At 51.6% G+C, this 15,714-nt stretch overlaps 1 protein-coding gene across 1 annotated transcript; it reads right to left on the bottom strand.

Moving 5' to 3' along the window:
* Nucleotides 1–620: 620 nt before the first annotated feature.
* COMTD1 (catechol-O-methyltransferase domain containing 1) lies at nt 621–3,311 on the bottom strand. Its single transcript, XM_084795874.1, has 7 exons — nt 2,237–3,311; nt 2,001–2,128; nt 1,661–1,766; nt 1,453–1,571; nt 1,318–1,372; nt 1,077–1,210; nt 621–961 (listed from the first exon to the last, which is right to left on the bottom strand). Exons 1-7 carry the CDS (start codon nt 2,457–2,459, stop codon nt 809–811), a joined length of 918 nt encoding a protein of 305 aa, XP_084652000.1. The 5' UTR covers nt 2,460–3,311; the 3' UTR covers nt 621–808.
* Between the last annotated feature and the right edge of the window lie 12,403 nt (nt 3,312–15,714).

Below are 15,714 nucleotides of genomic sequence, written 5' to 3'. Positions count from 1 at the left end.
CGCCTTCCACTGTCCTCCATAGGACAACGCTGGAGAAGGCCCAAGTTGTTGAGGTGCTTCAAATAGGTCTGCTGCCTACTGTCCTGTCGGCCTACACCGTTGGCATCGGTTCCCTCCCTTAGGACTGGGGGTGGAGGGCAGGTAGAAATAGAAGCCAACCTTGGGTGTAGGCCAAGGTGATGGCCACTGATCAGGGCTTGCACTGCTCAAGTGAGGCAGGGAGGCAACAGCTCTGAAAACATGAAAAAGTACCCATGACTAGGCTGGGCTCTTTTTCCAAGACAGGGTTTCTCTGTGTATCCTTGACTGTCGTGGACTCACTCTGTAGACCAGGCTGGCCTCAAACTCACAGCAATCCGCCTGCCTCTGCCTCCCAAGTGCTGGGATTAAAGGCGTGCGCCACCACCGCCCCACTTAGGCTGGGCTCTTGTAGGGCCCGTATCTTGACAAGGTGTAGTCCCTGCAGGACCTTGCAGCTGTGGCGTATGGCTGGGAGGCGGGAGACAGGATGAGGCCATCCCTTAACCTAGTCCTCTGAGCCTGTTGCAACTCCACCCAGTGTGTACAGCTGGGACCGGTTATTGACACTACCCCATCAGATAAGATCACAAGCCTTGGTGCCAGCGAGACAACTTTACTATAGAAAAGCTGCCTGTGCTCCTGCCGAGAACTCTCCACCTAGAGGACACTGGATAGCGACGCTCAGAAGATCATGTGTCCTGGTCTCTTTATTGTCCGGTTTAAAAACTCAGGGCACCGGATGGGGTTCTCGGGTTCTTTCACTCAAGCCCTAGGTTTGGGATTAACCCTAAATCTTGAAGACCAAGGAGAGCCCGTCATCCAGGGGCAGGAGGCTGATGCGGACCCTGGCGTCCCGCAGGATGCGCTCGTTCAGGTTCCGCACGCACTCAGCAGCCTTGTTGGTGGGCCGAGGCTGCAGCACCTCTCCGCGCCACAGGACCTGTAGAGGGATGGGTGGGGCCATCGGGGGCAGGGGCGGGGCCGCGGGGTTTGGGGCGGGGCGGAGCCGGGACCTGGCCCCGAGCGGGAGCAGGCTTCCCTTATCTAGTCCTTACTCTGGGCACGGCGAGCACGCCTCCAGGGCGTAGCAGCTTTAGGCAGCGCTCGTAGTAGGCGGCACAGTTCTCCTTGTCGGCGTCCACCACCGCTATGTCGAAGGTTCCGGCCTCGCCCGCTGCCAGAAGCTCATCTTACGGGGACAGAGGGCAGGTGAAGCCGAGCTGAGGTCCGGGTGGCCAGAAGCCCCTGCCCAGGGCGTGGACAGTGCAGGCAGGCCCCTCCCGCGCCGGTGCTCACCCAAAGTCTGCAGGGCGGGCTGCAGCCGAAGGTCTATCTTCTGCTCCACTTCCGCCTGCAGAAGGAGGCTGGTCAGGCTGTCAGGCCCCTGAGCCCGAGCACATGGGGCCGCACATGGGGAAGCAGGACTCTCACCTGCTTCCAGAAAGGCCGCCCTAGCTCCGGGGGTTCCGCGTCCACCTCGCAGGTCACCACGCGGCCAGCCTCCGGAAGCTCTAGGGCTAGCGCCAGAGCTGAGTAGCCCGTGAAAGTACCTGTGGATGGGGACACCCACAAGCTCAGTCTGGGGTGCAGGATGGTCCCGTGACCCGGGTTTCCAGAGACCTTGGATGCGTGCCCCTACCCAAGTCCAGAGCTTTCTTGGCTTTGATGAGCCGCGCCAGGTTGGCCAGAAGCTGAGCCTGTTCACAGGTCATCATGGAATCCCCCTGCGGCTGCTCCAGGGTCAGCTGTGTGTGGGGAGAGGGTGGTGCCATTCCTGCCAGTTACCCAACCCCGCACAGGTTTTGAATCCTGCAGGAGCTCGATGGCAGGTGTGGCTTAGAGGGTACAGGTCGCAGGGAACCCGGAAACCCAGAAACCCAGAGAGGGCTTCTGCCCAGGCCAAGGTCACACAGCCTCCACGTGGTGAAATCCACCACGCTGGATGTGGGGAGCCCGTTTTCAGTCCCAGTCCTACTGACCAGTCTCAGGCTCCGCAGCTCCGGGTGCTCTCGCATGGAGCGGCTCAGCAGATACTGCCACAGGGGATTGTCCTTAGGGGGCAGCAGGCTCAGTTGTCGCCTGGGTCCCCAAGGAGGCCACCGTTTCCCTGCCAGGGAGAGGGTGCCGAGTCTAGATTTGGGGTTCTGACTCGGTTCGTGTGCTCTGCTCCGCGCCCTCCCGTTCCCGGGGGCTGCTGCAGCACAACCCAGCTCACCCAACAAGAGACCGGTGGCGAAGGCAGCGCCCAGCGCGGCCGAGCCCAGGGCCAGCGCGGCGGAAACAGATAGTCGAGGTACCGGATGGGCCATGATCCGGATTAGCAGGCGGCGCTGAAGGTCACTTATTCCGGAGTAGACGGGATGGGATTGGGACCAGTGGGCCGCCTGGACCCCACCTTGTCCAGGCCCTGCCCTCAGAGCCGCGCCCTCGGGCACCATCTGGTGACACAACGTCGTATTGCAAGGTCAGGCGGAGAGAACCGCTCGCCACCCGGTGGCCGCATGCGGAACTGCGTCCGCCGGGGAGCCATCCCACACCTGGGGCTCCGGTTGTGTCTGATGCTGTGTACTGGGGATAAAGTGACAATGTGGCCAATGGAAGAAACCAGAGACACTCGAGGGGACGCCTCCAGGAGAGGTGCCCAAGTTGAAGGAGCCAAGGGTCGGATTTGGAGACAATTGGTTAGTGGGTTCCTTAGGGGCTGAGAGGCTGGGTGTAGCATTTTGTGCACGCCCGTCTCAGTTTCCTTTCTGTAAAGTAGGGATTACATTCTTATCATGAAAAGCACCAGATTCCTCGAGCATAGGAAGTGCTCACTAGCAGTAGCTGCTGTTATGGTCATTGGGAGGGGGTGACATCTTGTATTCTGAACTCTGGTGGAAGCAAAAGGTGGCGGTGGTTTGTGGCTTGCAGACAAACGGTAGGCAGCCCAAGTGTTACTGTCCCCTTTTCTTTCTTTCCTTCTTTCTTTTTGGTTTTTCAAGACAGGGTTTCTCTTGTGTAGCCTTGGTTGTCCTGGAACTCTCTTTGTAGACCAGGCTGGCCTAGAACTCACAGCGATTCGCCTGCCTCTGCCTCCCAAGTGCTGGGATTAAAGGCGTGCACCACGCCTGGCTAGAAGCCTGTTTCTTAACAACACTAGCCAGGCCGAGACCCTTAGAAGGCAGGTAAACTGGTGCAGGATCAGTGAGAGGCTCTAAACCTGGCCAATTAGAGCCAAGCGGCTGGAATCCTGGGCTTCCGGAGGTTAGGGCGGGGCTTCTGGACTGAGCTCTTGGCCGCCAATCACAATTAGAGTAGATTGGCTTTTATTTATTTATTTTTTTTTTTGAGAAAATGTTTCTCTGTGTATCCTTGGCTGTCCCGGACTCACTCTGTAGACCAGGTTGGCCTAGAACTCACAGCGATCCGCTTGCCTCTGCCTCCCAAGTGCTGGGATTACAGGCGTGCGCCACAACTCCCGCCTCAGCATCTGCCCCTGGCGCAACCCGGCAGATAAGGAACCTGCTTTCTCTGGATGTGTGGTGGGATCGCAAGTGCTCTTAGCTATTCCGAGAACCGCCCCTAGGACAAGCTCTTTGTCCTCTTTGACTCCTGATCTCCCTCTCAGTCCTGAAAATGTCTGAGTTTGAGCCATGTTCTCCCAGGAAAGGACCGAGGAAAAGGAAATTCCTTTAGGGCTGAGCACACAGCAGGCACTAAATGCATGCGTTCTGAGTGGTGGTGTCCGTTCTGAGTGGTGGTGTCCTGGCAGTGCCATACAGCGGCCAGTGGTGAAAACATGGCGTTGGAAGCGTTTACTGAGCACCTACTGGGACCATCCCTTGAAGCAGCGGTATTGCTCTGGTTTTCAAGAGAGTGAAAGGACATCCCTGAACTGGTCGTTGCTCCAAGCTCTCTGCCCAGCTGCCTCACCCTCCTAAAGCCACCATCCTCACCAGTGCTTCCTCGGGATACACACAGTGGGAACCTGCGGTCCTGTTCCCTTTAGGCACCTCCAGCCAGCATGTGGCACAGGGTCCCTGGCCTTAGCTGGAGCCCTCTGCCTCATATTTGGGGGTCTGGGTGGCCTGAAAGTCCTCAGTGCACACAACAGCCTTCCTCCCCCAACCTGGCTTCAGGCAGGAGCCGTGGAGGTGGGGGAAGCAGGAGAGGAGGGAGCCATGTCACCATATATCCCCGTCAGATTAAAAAACTAATTTGAAAAGATTAATGCCTTCCATTCCTGTTACGCTGGCTCTGATGCTTCTGGGCCTGCGGCCGCCCTGCCTCCTGATTATTGAATTTTTATGGCCTGGTAATTAATTGCAGATTCCCTGTTTTGTTCTATTTCTTTTTCTCTGACATTTTAATTTCAACAGAAAGCACTGGTCTCTATGCAGATTCTCTCTGGAGACCCTAATGGTCTATAAAACAGGATGACTTATTCACGTGGCACCCACTTCAGTTGGCGAGCCATTGTTTGAAGCCTTGCTGATCACGCAAAATTTAATTTTTCCACCTCCCTCCCCTTTTACTCCTCGTCTCTTCCAGTGCAGGGCCAGGGACTCACAGAGAAGGGAGCAGAGTGCGCCTCCCATTCTGTTTGCAGGGCCTTGTTTTAGAAGGCTGGGGCTGAGTCAAGGCAAGGTTTGGTCCTTCTCTTTGCCAGTGGGTACGGAACTGGATGCATGCAGATAAATGGACAGCCTTGGCCAAATTGGGTCCCAGCTGTTCACAGACACAGGGCTGGGACAGGCCCTTGAGTTTGTTTTCGCCTGATGCCTTCCGGCTTCTGCTTTTTCTAGCCCTGCTAATGTTGTTGCATAGGCTTGTTCTTCCCTTCAGAGCCCACCCTCCCCTGGCGTGGGGGTAGCCAGGACCCGGCACAAGGAAGGTAAAGGTAGAAGATTAAATTGAGCCAAAGGGCTGGGAACTTGAGTGTCTCCAGGAGCCAGGCAGGGGAGGCATGTCAGGGGAGGGAGGGGTGAGCAGGCTTCACAGGGGGTTATGTCGCTACAGGGCTCACATTCTACCAGAGGACACTGTAGCCACTCAGCACTCACTGTGAGATAGAAAGATGGCCCCATGTGGCCAGGGCTTCTGGGTCTTGGTTTGAATTTTTACAAACACCTGTGTTTGGTGGTTTTTTTGTTTTTGTTTTTTGTTTTTTTTTGGTTGTTGTTGTTTTGTTTTTTGTTTTTCAAGACAGGGTTTCTCTGTGTAGCCATGGCTGTCCTGGACTCTCTTTGTAGACCAGGTTGGCCTCGAACTCACAGCGATCCACCTACCTCTGCCTCCCAAGCGCTGGAATTAAAGGCGTGCGCCACCACGCCCAGCCCTGGGTTTGGTGTTTTAAACACTGGCAGTCAACCTGTGCACAGCTTTGCACCGTGTCTGATCCAGCTCACACTCTGCTCGTTGCTGGCCTGGAGCAGAGAAGTCAGGACAGAAACTAGAGCCCCTAAGGGTGGAGAGGGCCTTAACAGCCATCCGCCCCCCCCCCCCCCCCGTGTGGCCCCAGGAACCCTCTTCTAACCTCTGGGCCCCCTCTATATTTGCTTAGCTTCCCTTTACCCAGGGCTGTGAAGACATCTTTGAGTGGATTCCCAAGGCCTTTCCCTTCTCTCTCATAGAAAAACTGGCAGCCTGGCTTCATCATATCTGGGCAGGTTGGCGAGATTCCCCAGAGAAGGCCAACTTCAGGCTCTGGGAGGCTAGGTTGAGACTCCAAGGACCCTAAGGGCAATTCAAGTGAGTGGACTGAGGAGATGGACCACAGAGCCGGGGTGGGGTGGGGGTAGGGTCTTCTGGGGTCCCTCAAACTACCTGGGGAGGCACTTACAGACTGGGTTACCCTCTGTGCTGGGCAGAGGGTGCTTGGATGCTGGGCAATTGGCCCTGGCAATCCCTCAACTGCCTCAGTTTCCTCACCCGTGCATGAGGAAACTGGGTTCAAACGTGGGACCCATCACTGACCCAGCCCTGCCTGAGCTCAGAACCTCTCATTTGGATAAAATGGATTGCTATGGTTTGGCCCTTAGAGGTTTGGGGGCCAGTGTGCGGGGATATTGGGAGTGGGCCTAGTAAGAGAAAGCTGGCTCCCTGGGGGTGTTGCCATGAAGGGAATATCGGGACACCACTGTTTCTCTGCTTCTGCTTCCTGTGGCAACGCCCCCTGCCACCATGAGGTGCTGGCCCACCAGACACACAAAGCAACAAGCCGAATGACTATGAACCCCAAACTCTGAAGTTATGAGCCAAATAAACCATCTTTCTGACTCCTTCCAAGATGGCCCTTCCCGGCCGGGCGTTGGCCCACGCCTTTCATCCCAGCACTCGTGAGGCAGAGGCAGGTGGATCTCTGTAAATTCAAGGCCAGCCTGTTCTACAGAGTGAGTTCAGGACAGCCAAGGCTACACGGAGAAACTCTGTCTCGAAAAACCAAAAAATTAAAACAAACAAACAAACAAAAACACCCATGGCCTCTCTTTACCTAGCCCAGGTTAGCCTTGACCCTCTGTTCTTCCCACCTTAGCCTCTCAAGTGCCATAATTACGGGGCCCCCAACCATGCTGCCCCACGTGTTTGTCACTGACTGTCACGGGGACGCTGCTTCTTAGTTTTCTATTGCTATGTCCTGAATGTCCACAAACCTAGCAGCTTAAAAATACCAGTGCACGGTCCAGCATCAGCGAGGGAAGGAAGCCCTGTGAGGTCAGGGCTGTGCTCGGGGTCTCCCGAGGCTGGCAGTTCTCGGGGTGCCGGTGCCTCTTCCAAGCCCAGAAGTTGTCAGCACAGCTCACCTTCTTTTGTGAGTTCTCCGTCTTCAAGGCCAGGGCTTCTGTTTTCTCTGCCTTCCTCCTTTTCTTCCAAGGGCTCAGGCGGAGACTTCATGAACTCCCTGTTTTCAGGTGGTGAGCTTGCTAGGAACTTTGGCATCATCTGCAAGGTCCCTACTGCCAAGTAAGATAACGACTTAAAGAGTAACGCTGATGGCAGAGGCCCTGGGGCAAAAAAAAAAATCTGCCTGCCACAAACCCCAGACTTTGACCCCCTTTCTGCCTCCTTCCTCCAATAAGCAGATTCAGAACGGTAGGGTCTCCTGATGACAAGCCACAGCGCCACCTTGTGGCAAAGAGCAGGTTCGACTTTACTACACAGCGGAATTTTCTCCAGACAGCCTGGGGGGATGTGGGAAGCATCGCCTGTACCATTGTAAGACTGTTCTACCTAAGACTCAGCGTCTACCTCAGGTTCACCTCATGGCACGGTGAGACTGCACCACAGCCACCGCCCAACGGGTAGTCACAATGTCTTCTCCTGGATCAACACCTGACTGGTCTTGCACGTTTGCTGCTACAGTGCATCTGATTGGGTGAAACCACCTCCTGTGCATCTAATAGTTTCTGGGAAGTGTGTTTACTTTCTTTTTCTTTTTCTTTTTCTTTTTCTTTTTCTTTTTCTGTTTTTGTTTTTGCTTTTTTCGAGACAGGTTTCTCTGTGTAGCACTGACTGTGGCTATCCTGGACCAACTTTGTAGACCAGGATGGACTCGAACTCACAGCGATCCACCTGCCTCTGCTGGGATTAAAGGCGTGCGCCACCACGCCCGGTTTTTCCTTGCTGGGAAGGAAGACATTAGACAGAGGCCAGCATCGTCTAAAAGTGGAGAGGACCTGCGAGGAGGCTTCTAAGCTGCTGTTCTAAATCCCCAGGAAACCCCGCCCACTCGAAGTACCCACCAGAAAAAGCCTTACCGGGAACAGCTGCAACATAGCAGCCCAATTGTTTCCCCACCGGATAGAGGAGCATGCACGCCCCCTGCTGGCAACTGCACTGGCTACATAGCCAGTTACGACCTTTTTCTTTTTCCTACCTCTTCTGATTGCCCCCTTCCTCTTCCTCTCCCCTTCTCATTTGAGACAGGGTCTTACTATGTAAAGCAGGCTGGCCTCGAACTCACAGTGATCCACCTGCTTCCCCTTCCTGAACGCTAGGCTTAAAGTGTGTGCCATCACACCAGGCAGAGACCTTGCGTTTTTCTTCTTCCCTTGCAGAGAAAGCTGCTTCTGCCCTAGCTGGGCCTCACAGCATCCCTGGCATTGCTAAGAGCACAGCTGCCTGAATTTCATAGCTGTCCAGGGAGTCCTGGCAGGTGTGTAGCTGGGAGACTATCAGCTAATTTTATCAGTCCAAGCCACTCCTTAGGCCCTTATAGTCCTCACACCAATAGTCTATCTACAGCGACAGATGCCATTTCAGCTCCATCTCACAGACACAAACGCTAAAGCACAGAGGGGCAAAGCGACTTGCCCCATATTGCACAGCTTATAAGTGGCAGAATAAAGATTTGAACCCAGGTCTTCTGGTTTCAGGACTTGTAGAGGAACCTTAACCCAGCAACATGGCTGCTGTGGCAAAGGATCACATCTAAGACCTTCTAGGTCTCTGTGATCTGGCTGGAATACAGACACAGTCCGGACTACAATACGATCTGGCTGAAATACAGTCCTTAGTACACACCTTTAATCCCAAACGATGAAAATAAGGCTGGTTTACACAAGGGAGCAGCCGTGTTGGTGATGTCTAACTGAAGGGCAGACAAAGAGATGAATCAGAGACAGATCTGACAGAATGAGCAGAGGAGGATATGTCCAACTCAACTCTCACGAGAGCAGGACTGGAAAGGGAGGCTACTTAAGAGCAGCAGGGAGAGAGAGTTTTTGGTTTGTTTTTTGAGACAGGGTTTCTCTGTGTAGACCAGGCTGGCCTTGAACTCATGGCCGATCCGCCTGCCTCTGCTTCCCGAGTGCTGGGATTAATGTCGTGCACCACCCAACCCCCCACTACAGCCTTTTGGTCACACTTGCACCAACAAATGGCTTTTATTTTTGTAACTATGTAAAAGCAGCTGTAGCTTTAAAGTAGAAGGAAGGGACGGTTTCTGGGAACATTTGCCACAGGGCCACATTTTATAGATGAAGGTATTGACAACTCAGAGAGGCCAACAATCCTCCGGAAGTCCCACAGCTGGGAAAGGGTGGAGCTTAGAAGTGCTGTTCCTGCGGGAAGCAGCAAGAGTCCCCAGAGACATGCTCAGTGCCGTCCTCAAAAGGGACGACCTCTCAGCCGACTCCCTGCCCTCCAGGGTCATGGGTCAGATCTCCCGTACCTCTCTGGCCCAGAACCGTCATCCCGGCCCTAGCCAGTCCTAGCACTGACTCGTCCATCCCACTAACGCCCGCATCAGCTGTGCTCACTGCTTTCCTGAGGCGCCTCCTGAGCACTGAATAATTCAGGCCCGTGTAATGGAGTAATGAATTTACTGACAAGCCAGTGTGGTCTCAGTACTTACAGTCTGGAAGTGCTGACTCCCCAGGCTCACTAGGCAGGCGGCTGGTGGGGGTGGGGGTGGGGGAGGGGGCAGTCCCAACATGAAGCTGGCGCTCCAGCCTTCCCTAGGGAACTTGGCTTGATGAAGTGGAAAGCCCAGCTGGGTCTCACTGGTTCTCCTACTGCTGAGGGAGGTGGTTGGGGTTGGGGGGGGAGGGGGGCAAGAGGCCTGGTGGGACCTTTCATGGGGGATAGAACCCGATAGAAGATCGGAGATGGGTAGGGACACTCAGCCCTCTCCAGTGTGCCCTCGCACCATGGTTCTTTATGGGGCAACCGAGGTTGGGGCGCCGTAGCCCTGTCACTGTTCTGTGCTGGGAGTTTTGGGGGGCTCTGAGCCCCTGGGGAGGAGACCCGCTTTCTTTTCTGCTAACTTGTTGTTCACATGTCCCCAGGTGCGGAGGGTTGCTGCTGATGGCTTGCACGTGCCCCTCTCTTGAGGTAACCACCTGCACCTGCAAGTGGGCGGGCAGGTGGGCAGGCTGTGAAATGACTGAGGGGAGAGCTCCCCAGCCTGGGGGGGGGGGTGGGCTGAGGACTGTGAGGCTCTTCAGCTGTGAGTCCTTCCTCTGGGGATGGTGTGCTGGATCACCTTTCCCTCTACTGCCTCCTGCCTTGGGGTGCTGTCTGTGGGGCACCACATTGTAGGAAGACACTTTGCCTGGCCTGAGCCTTGCCTTCCGGAGGACCCCATCAGACCATGAAGAAGAGCTCAGGGCCCACGATCCTTGGTCCTGGCTTGGATACAGTTCAGCTTGGGCCTCGGTTTCCCATCTGTGTGGTGGAGGGAGGGAGGAACTCTTAGGGTTCCTTCCAGCTCAAAAGATGTGACCCGAGGCGTGGGAAGCTCTCTCTGATCCTACCTGGCCCTGCCCCACATGCTCACCGGACTCTTCCTAGGTAAGTGTCTCCCTGGTTATCTGGAAGCCCCAGAGGCCTCCACTGCTTCCTAGTTAGCAGTGTGGCTGACGAGGGGCAGGGAGAAGATTCCATAGAGACCTGGCAAGCCACAGGTGGGGTTTGAAGGGGCCTACTAGCTGTGTCACGTGTGAGCCTGAGCCCCAAGCTCCTGGAGGCTATTGCTTACTTGTGTGGGGACCCTTCTCTGAGAGACTAGGGACTGTGAGTAAGACAAGGGCATGAAGGCCTTTGACTCGGGAAGAAAGGAATGTCTTTATCCAGCACAGAAACAGTTGCCCCTCTTCGCCTTTAAACAGAGGCAGAGGTGGACCAGGGCTGACTTCAGGTTGTGAGGTGTCTGTGCCCAGGGCCAGGGCAGAGCCAGTGCCCTCAGCATCCTCATGGAGCCAAACTTACGAGGACTAACTGCTGGTAGCTGAAGAAGAGAATGGGCAGTCTCCCCTGTCGCAGCCGGGAGGCCCAGGCTAGGGCAAAGGAGCCTGCTGGCTCTGCTCACTTGGTTGCCCACCTCTCTGCGGCCCTGGTTTGAGGCAGGCAGCAGGCTTTGCTGTCCTAGATCTCCTCGCTCCTAAGCTAGAGGTCCCAGTCTGGCTATTGTGGTGGTCTTGAAACAGGGAGCAGTCTGTGTCCCTGGCCATCTAGGACAGCCATTGTGAATAGAACACAGGCAGTGACGCTGAGAGGCTATAGGCTCTGTGGTGCCCTCACCTCCATCAAATGCCTGCAGTGCGTGATGGAGCCAGAGGGAGATGTGCCAGGTTGAGTCCAGCAGCCTCCAGTTTGAGCAAAACATTGAGTGTTTGGGTCCCTGGGTTTCCTAGGTAACTCATGCTGGGTGAGACCGAAACTTTTGAGTTTCGGCTCAGAGTTGCTGGGACCAGAGCCCAAATCATAGTCTTCCTCGGCAGGACGCCCTTAGGGAGCAGTGTGCTCCTGGCCTCTCTCTCAGCTTGGATGTTTTGGGCAATGTTTGATACCCTTAGCTTTCAGATTTCTTTCCATGTGTTGCCCTTTACACTGTTTTTGTTTTTTTTTTTGTTTTTCTGTTCAGTTTTCTCTCCTTCATTCGAAGACCAGTCATCTAACTTGGATCTTTGGGGGTGAGGCGGTGTCCCCTTTGGGCCCGCCTTCTTTTAACTAATACCAAGGACTTTACTTTGACACAAGGTCACATTTTGAAATACCGAGTATTAGGATTTCAAGCTATCTCATTGTGGGACACGGTTCAAGCCACAACTGTCCATCCTTTGGAGCCACTTGCTATGTAACGATGGTTGTTTAGAGCATTTGAATTATGGGATGGCTGGGGTTGTAACTAAAGCACCAGTGAAAGTGCATTGGGATGGGAACTGTTTCTAGAGCATCCTTCCAGGAGGCTCCTATCTGTGGCTGGAATCACTGACTAGCTGACTAGCTGGTAGCTTGGGGGTGGGACTAGACTCTCTCCCAGATATGAATGTTCTAGTAACAAAATGAGTTTGAATAATAACAACAACAGGCTGCTTCTGAAATGCCTCCTGACAAGCCAGTGTGCTCTCAGCACTTACAGTAGGAAATCAACTTGGAGTTTTCTCTGTGGGACACACTTTCCTTTCAAGAAATCCAGACTCATGGATTCTGTATGGCACAGTGTACCCCATCAGAGCAAGGCTAACTGTGAGGTGCTGTGTCCCGGTTGAGCGTCTGGCTTCCTTGGAGACTTTACACAGCCTTGGGGCCAGGAAGATTTTATCTTGTTTTCTATCAAATCCTCAGCACAGTTCTTGGCATGCAGTAGATACCTCATAGCTATTAGCTCAAAGAATGAATGATGGAAAAAGAACAAAGCGATTTAAAAATACCTGTATAATGACTAAGGATTCAAAGACCTATTAGCTTCAGAGCATGAAACAATGTTAGGGAAAGTGCTGTTGAAATCCCCTCTAGTTGGTAGCAAGAGTCTGCAAGAGACAGAATTACCAGAGGCCAGGAACAGATTGAAATCACTGTTACCAGAAAGTAAGTGACCCTCTGAGCACCCTAGGACTTCCACAACTTAAGGCTCTGGGCAGAAGAAAGAGGCAGAGAGGACAAAATCACCAGGAAGATCTAGTAAACACTTGAATTAGTTACACACGAAACACTCAGAAAGTACGCGGAATTGACATGGCTGGAGGAGCAATTTGTAAAGTGAAAGGTTTAGAAAATTATAGCAAACACAGAAAGGTGGAAATGTACAAGGAATTAAGAGATAGTAAAGTTGGAATTAAAACTTAAATTATTTGAAAGGAATTATAAAAATGGAGGGAGGGCTGGAGAGTTGGCTCAGTGGTTAAGAGCACCGTATGCTCTTCCAAAGGACCAGAGTTCAATTCCCAGCACCCACATGGCAGCTCACAACTATCTGTAACTCCAAGATCTGGCACCCTCACACAAATGCACATAAAATAAAATAAAATAAAAATATTTAAAAAAAGAACACTCTAACCCCAGCACAAAAAAAAAAAAAAAAAAAAAAAAAAAAAAAAAAAAAAAAAAAGAAGAAGGGAAAGAGGCCACATTTAAAATGACAGTAGCTCATGATTTTCCAAATTATTGAAAACAAACTGTAAGTCTGGTCTGGGGAGACGACTCATTGGGTAAAGTGATGGCTGCACTAGCCTGACCCCATTTTGGAGGCCTTAGACGCTATTGGAGGACAGGAGCTGGTGGCAGGCGAAGTCACTGTAGCTTGAGGGCTCCTGTGCAGAGCTGAATGAGGAAATAACCAGTTTCAGGCAAGGTAGAAGGTGAAGACTGACACCCGAGTTTGTTCTCTGACCATGGCACGTGTCCTACTGCATGCACACACATGAACATGCATGTACATACATGCCATACACACACATAACAAAACACAAAACAAGGTACACCCTGAAAACCCCCATAAGTCTTGGCTTTGTGTGACGGCACACACCTGTGATCCCAGCCACTGGGGAGGTGGAGGCAGGAGGCAGGAGGACTGGAAGTGCAAGTCAGTTTCAGGGATGTATTTTGCCCAAGGCCAATCTATACTACATGAGACTCTGACTCAAAAAAAAGTCCTCATCTGCAGAAGTTACAGTGATTTCAAGCAAGCTGAATGAAAATAAATTCATTTTTAGACACATCATAGTCACATAGGAGAATACCAGAAAATAGAAGGTCTTTATAGAATGAGAAAAAAAAAATGGTTTGCAACTTTTAGGACTAGAAGAGATTAGGCTAATGGCTGATTAGTAACAATAGTATCTATCGTAACAATGAAAGAAAAACATTAACTTTGAAACCAACAAATTTATATGTATTCTGTGTGTACGAGTATTTGTGTGTGTGTGTGTGTGTGTGTGTGTGTGTGTGTGTGTGTGTGTATGCACCATATGTGTACAATACTGGCAGAGACCAGAAGAGGGTGTTGGATCCTCTGGAACTGGAGTTGCACACAGTTGTGAGTTGCCCTGTGGGCTCTGGGAACTGAAGAGCAGCCAGTGCTCTCAACCAGTGAACCATCTCTCCTACTTCAGAGTATTAACTTTGAAACAAGGTTTTTAAAAAAGTGAAGTTGAGAGCTGGAGAGATGGCTCAGAGGTTAAGAGCACTGGCTGCTCTTCCATAGGTCCTGAGTTCAATCCCCAGCAACCACATGCTGGCTCACAACCATCTATAATGAGATCTAGTGCCCTCTTCTGGTGTGCAGGTGTACATGCAGGCAGAACAATATACATAATAATAAGTAAATAAATCTTTCTTCTAAAAAGTGAAATTGAGCCAGGTGTGGTGGTGCACCCCTTTAATCCCAACACTTGGGAGGCAGAGGCAGGAGGATAGCTGTGAGTTTGAGGCCAGCCTGGTCTACAAAGCCAGTCCAGGATAGCCAAGGCTACACAGAGAGACCCTTTCTCGAAAAACAAAACAAAACAACAAAAAGCAAAACAAAAAACAAAACAAACAAACAAAAAAACCAAAAAGAAAATAGAATCCCTTTCCCCTCAAACATCAAGAGCAAAGCATGAAATAAAGCCAAGTAGATTTGTGATCTTTAGAAATAAAATCAGACTGGCTTCTTCCAGATAAAAGCACAGACCACTAGATTTAAATATATACATATGAGAGCAGAATGGGGTTATCTGTTGGGGGTCAGGGGGAGGAAGTGGGACCAACATGGACAGAAGAGGTTGGAAGAGAGGTCATGAGGTGTGCTACGGCTAAGAACAGTAATAATGTGCATTTGCAAGTGCCACAGGAGAGCCCAGCAGTTTGTTCACACACAAAACCAAACCAAACCAAAACAATAAATGAAAAAAAAAAAAGCATAAACTACCAGACTGGATTTTAAAAGATTATGGGGATCATCAGGTAAGAGTGAATAGTGCTCTTATAGGAGACCCAAGTTCGGTTGCCAGCACCCACATTGGGTACCTCACAGCCATCTGTCCCCACAGTCCAGGGGATCTGCTTTCATCTTCTGGCCTCTGTATGTACCTGCACTCACTGGTACATATACATACAAAATAACCTTTGAAGGAGATTAGCCTTCTACTCATGAGTCTCACCTTAAGGGGAGACTGACGAGAAGTCAGTAAAGCAGTGAGAAGGAGTCAGGGAAGTACCAACCGAAAGAAAGCCAACCTGGTCGTGCTAATGGCAGGCAAAATAGATTTTAAGACAAAATTGCATTATCAGAGACAGCGTGTGAATATAATGAAATTAAGAAAATTAGAGGTATAAAGTCATATAATCATACCTAATAATATAGCTTCAAAAATATATAGACCTCCTTTTTTTTAGTTGTGTTAATATTTTTTTTAAACTATGCACAAGCATCTGAAGGCACAGGGAACAGAAGTATCAGATTCCCTTAGCTGGAGTTACGGTGGTTGTGAGCTGCCTGATGTGGATGTTGGGGACTTAATGTGGACTGTCTGTAAGAGCAGCTAGTGTTCTTTATTACTGAGCCATCTCTCGAGCCCCAAATTACTTATTATTATTATTATAGTCTTTGTGACAAATACCCAAAAGAATGCCTGCATAAATAGCTTTCTCTTTCCCCTCTTTGTCACTGAGACTAAACCATCAACATTCAAGGTGGGCACTCGTGTCTTTCTCCTCCCTGGACATGCCCAAAGTTATACTTCCCCATCTTGTGGGCACTTCTCAATCCAAGCAAGTGGACAAGATTAACAAGGCCACTCCCGCCCCATGGACGTGACACCCAGACACGTCTTCTTAAAGCCCTCGTAAGGCCCATCTCCATCCCATTGTGCAAAATGCATTCAGTTGGTGTCCAAGAATCACTGCAACCATAATATTTTTGATACTGACCAAAAGCCCATGTTCAAAGTCTCCTGGGAGAGTAAGAGCATGCTGTCAGCTATGAGCCCTGAAACAAACAAACAAACA

This window comes from Acomys minous, assembly GCF_964271855.1.
Source record: "Acomys minous genome assembly, chromosome: 9".
Taxonomy (NCBI): Eukaryota; Metazoa; Chordata; class Mammalia; order Rodentia; family Muridae; genus Acomys; species Acomys minous.
This window is presented reverse-complemented; position numbering and strand designations above follow the sequence as displayed.

Excerpts from the sequence above, each read along its gene's own strand:
- COMTD1 (XM_084795874.1), bottom strand. The coding sequence starts at position 2,459 with ATGGTGCCCGAGGGCGCGGCTCTGAGGGCAGGGCCTGGACAAGGTGGG. Across the intron at positions 1,572-1,660 it reads CAAGAAAGCTCTGGACTTGG|GTACTTTCACGGGCTACTCA; the intron begins GTAGGGGCACGC and ends CCCCATCCACAG. Across the intron at positions 1,211-1,317 it reads GCCCGCCCTGCAGACTTTGG|ATGAGCTTCTGGCAGCGGGC; the intron begins GTGAGCACCGGC and ends TGTCCCCGTAAG.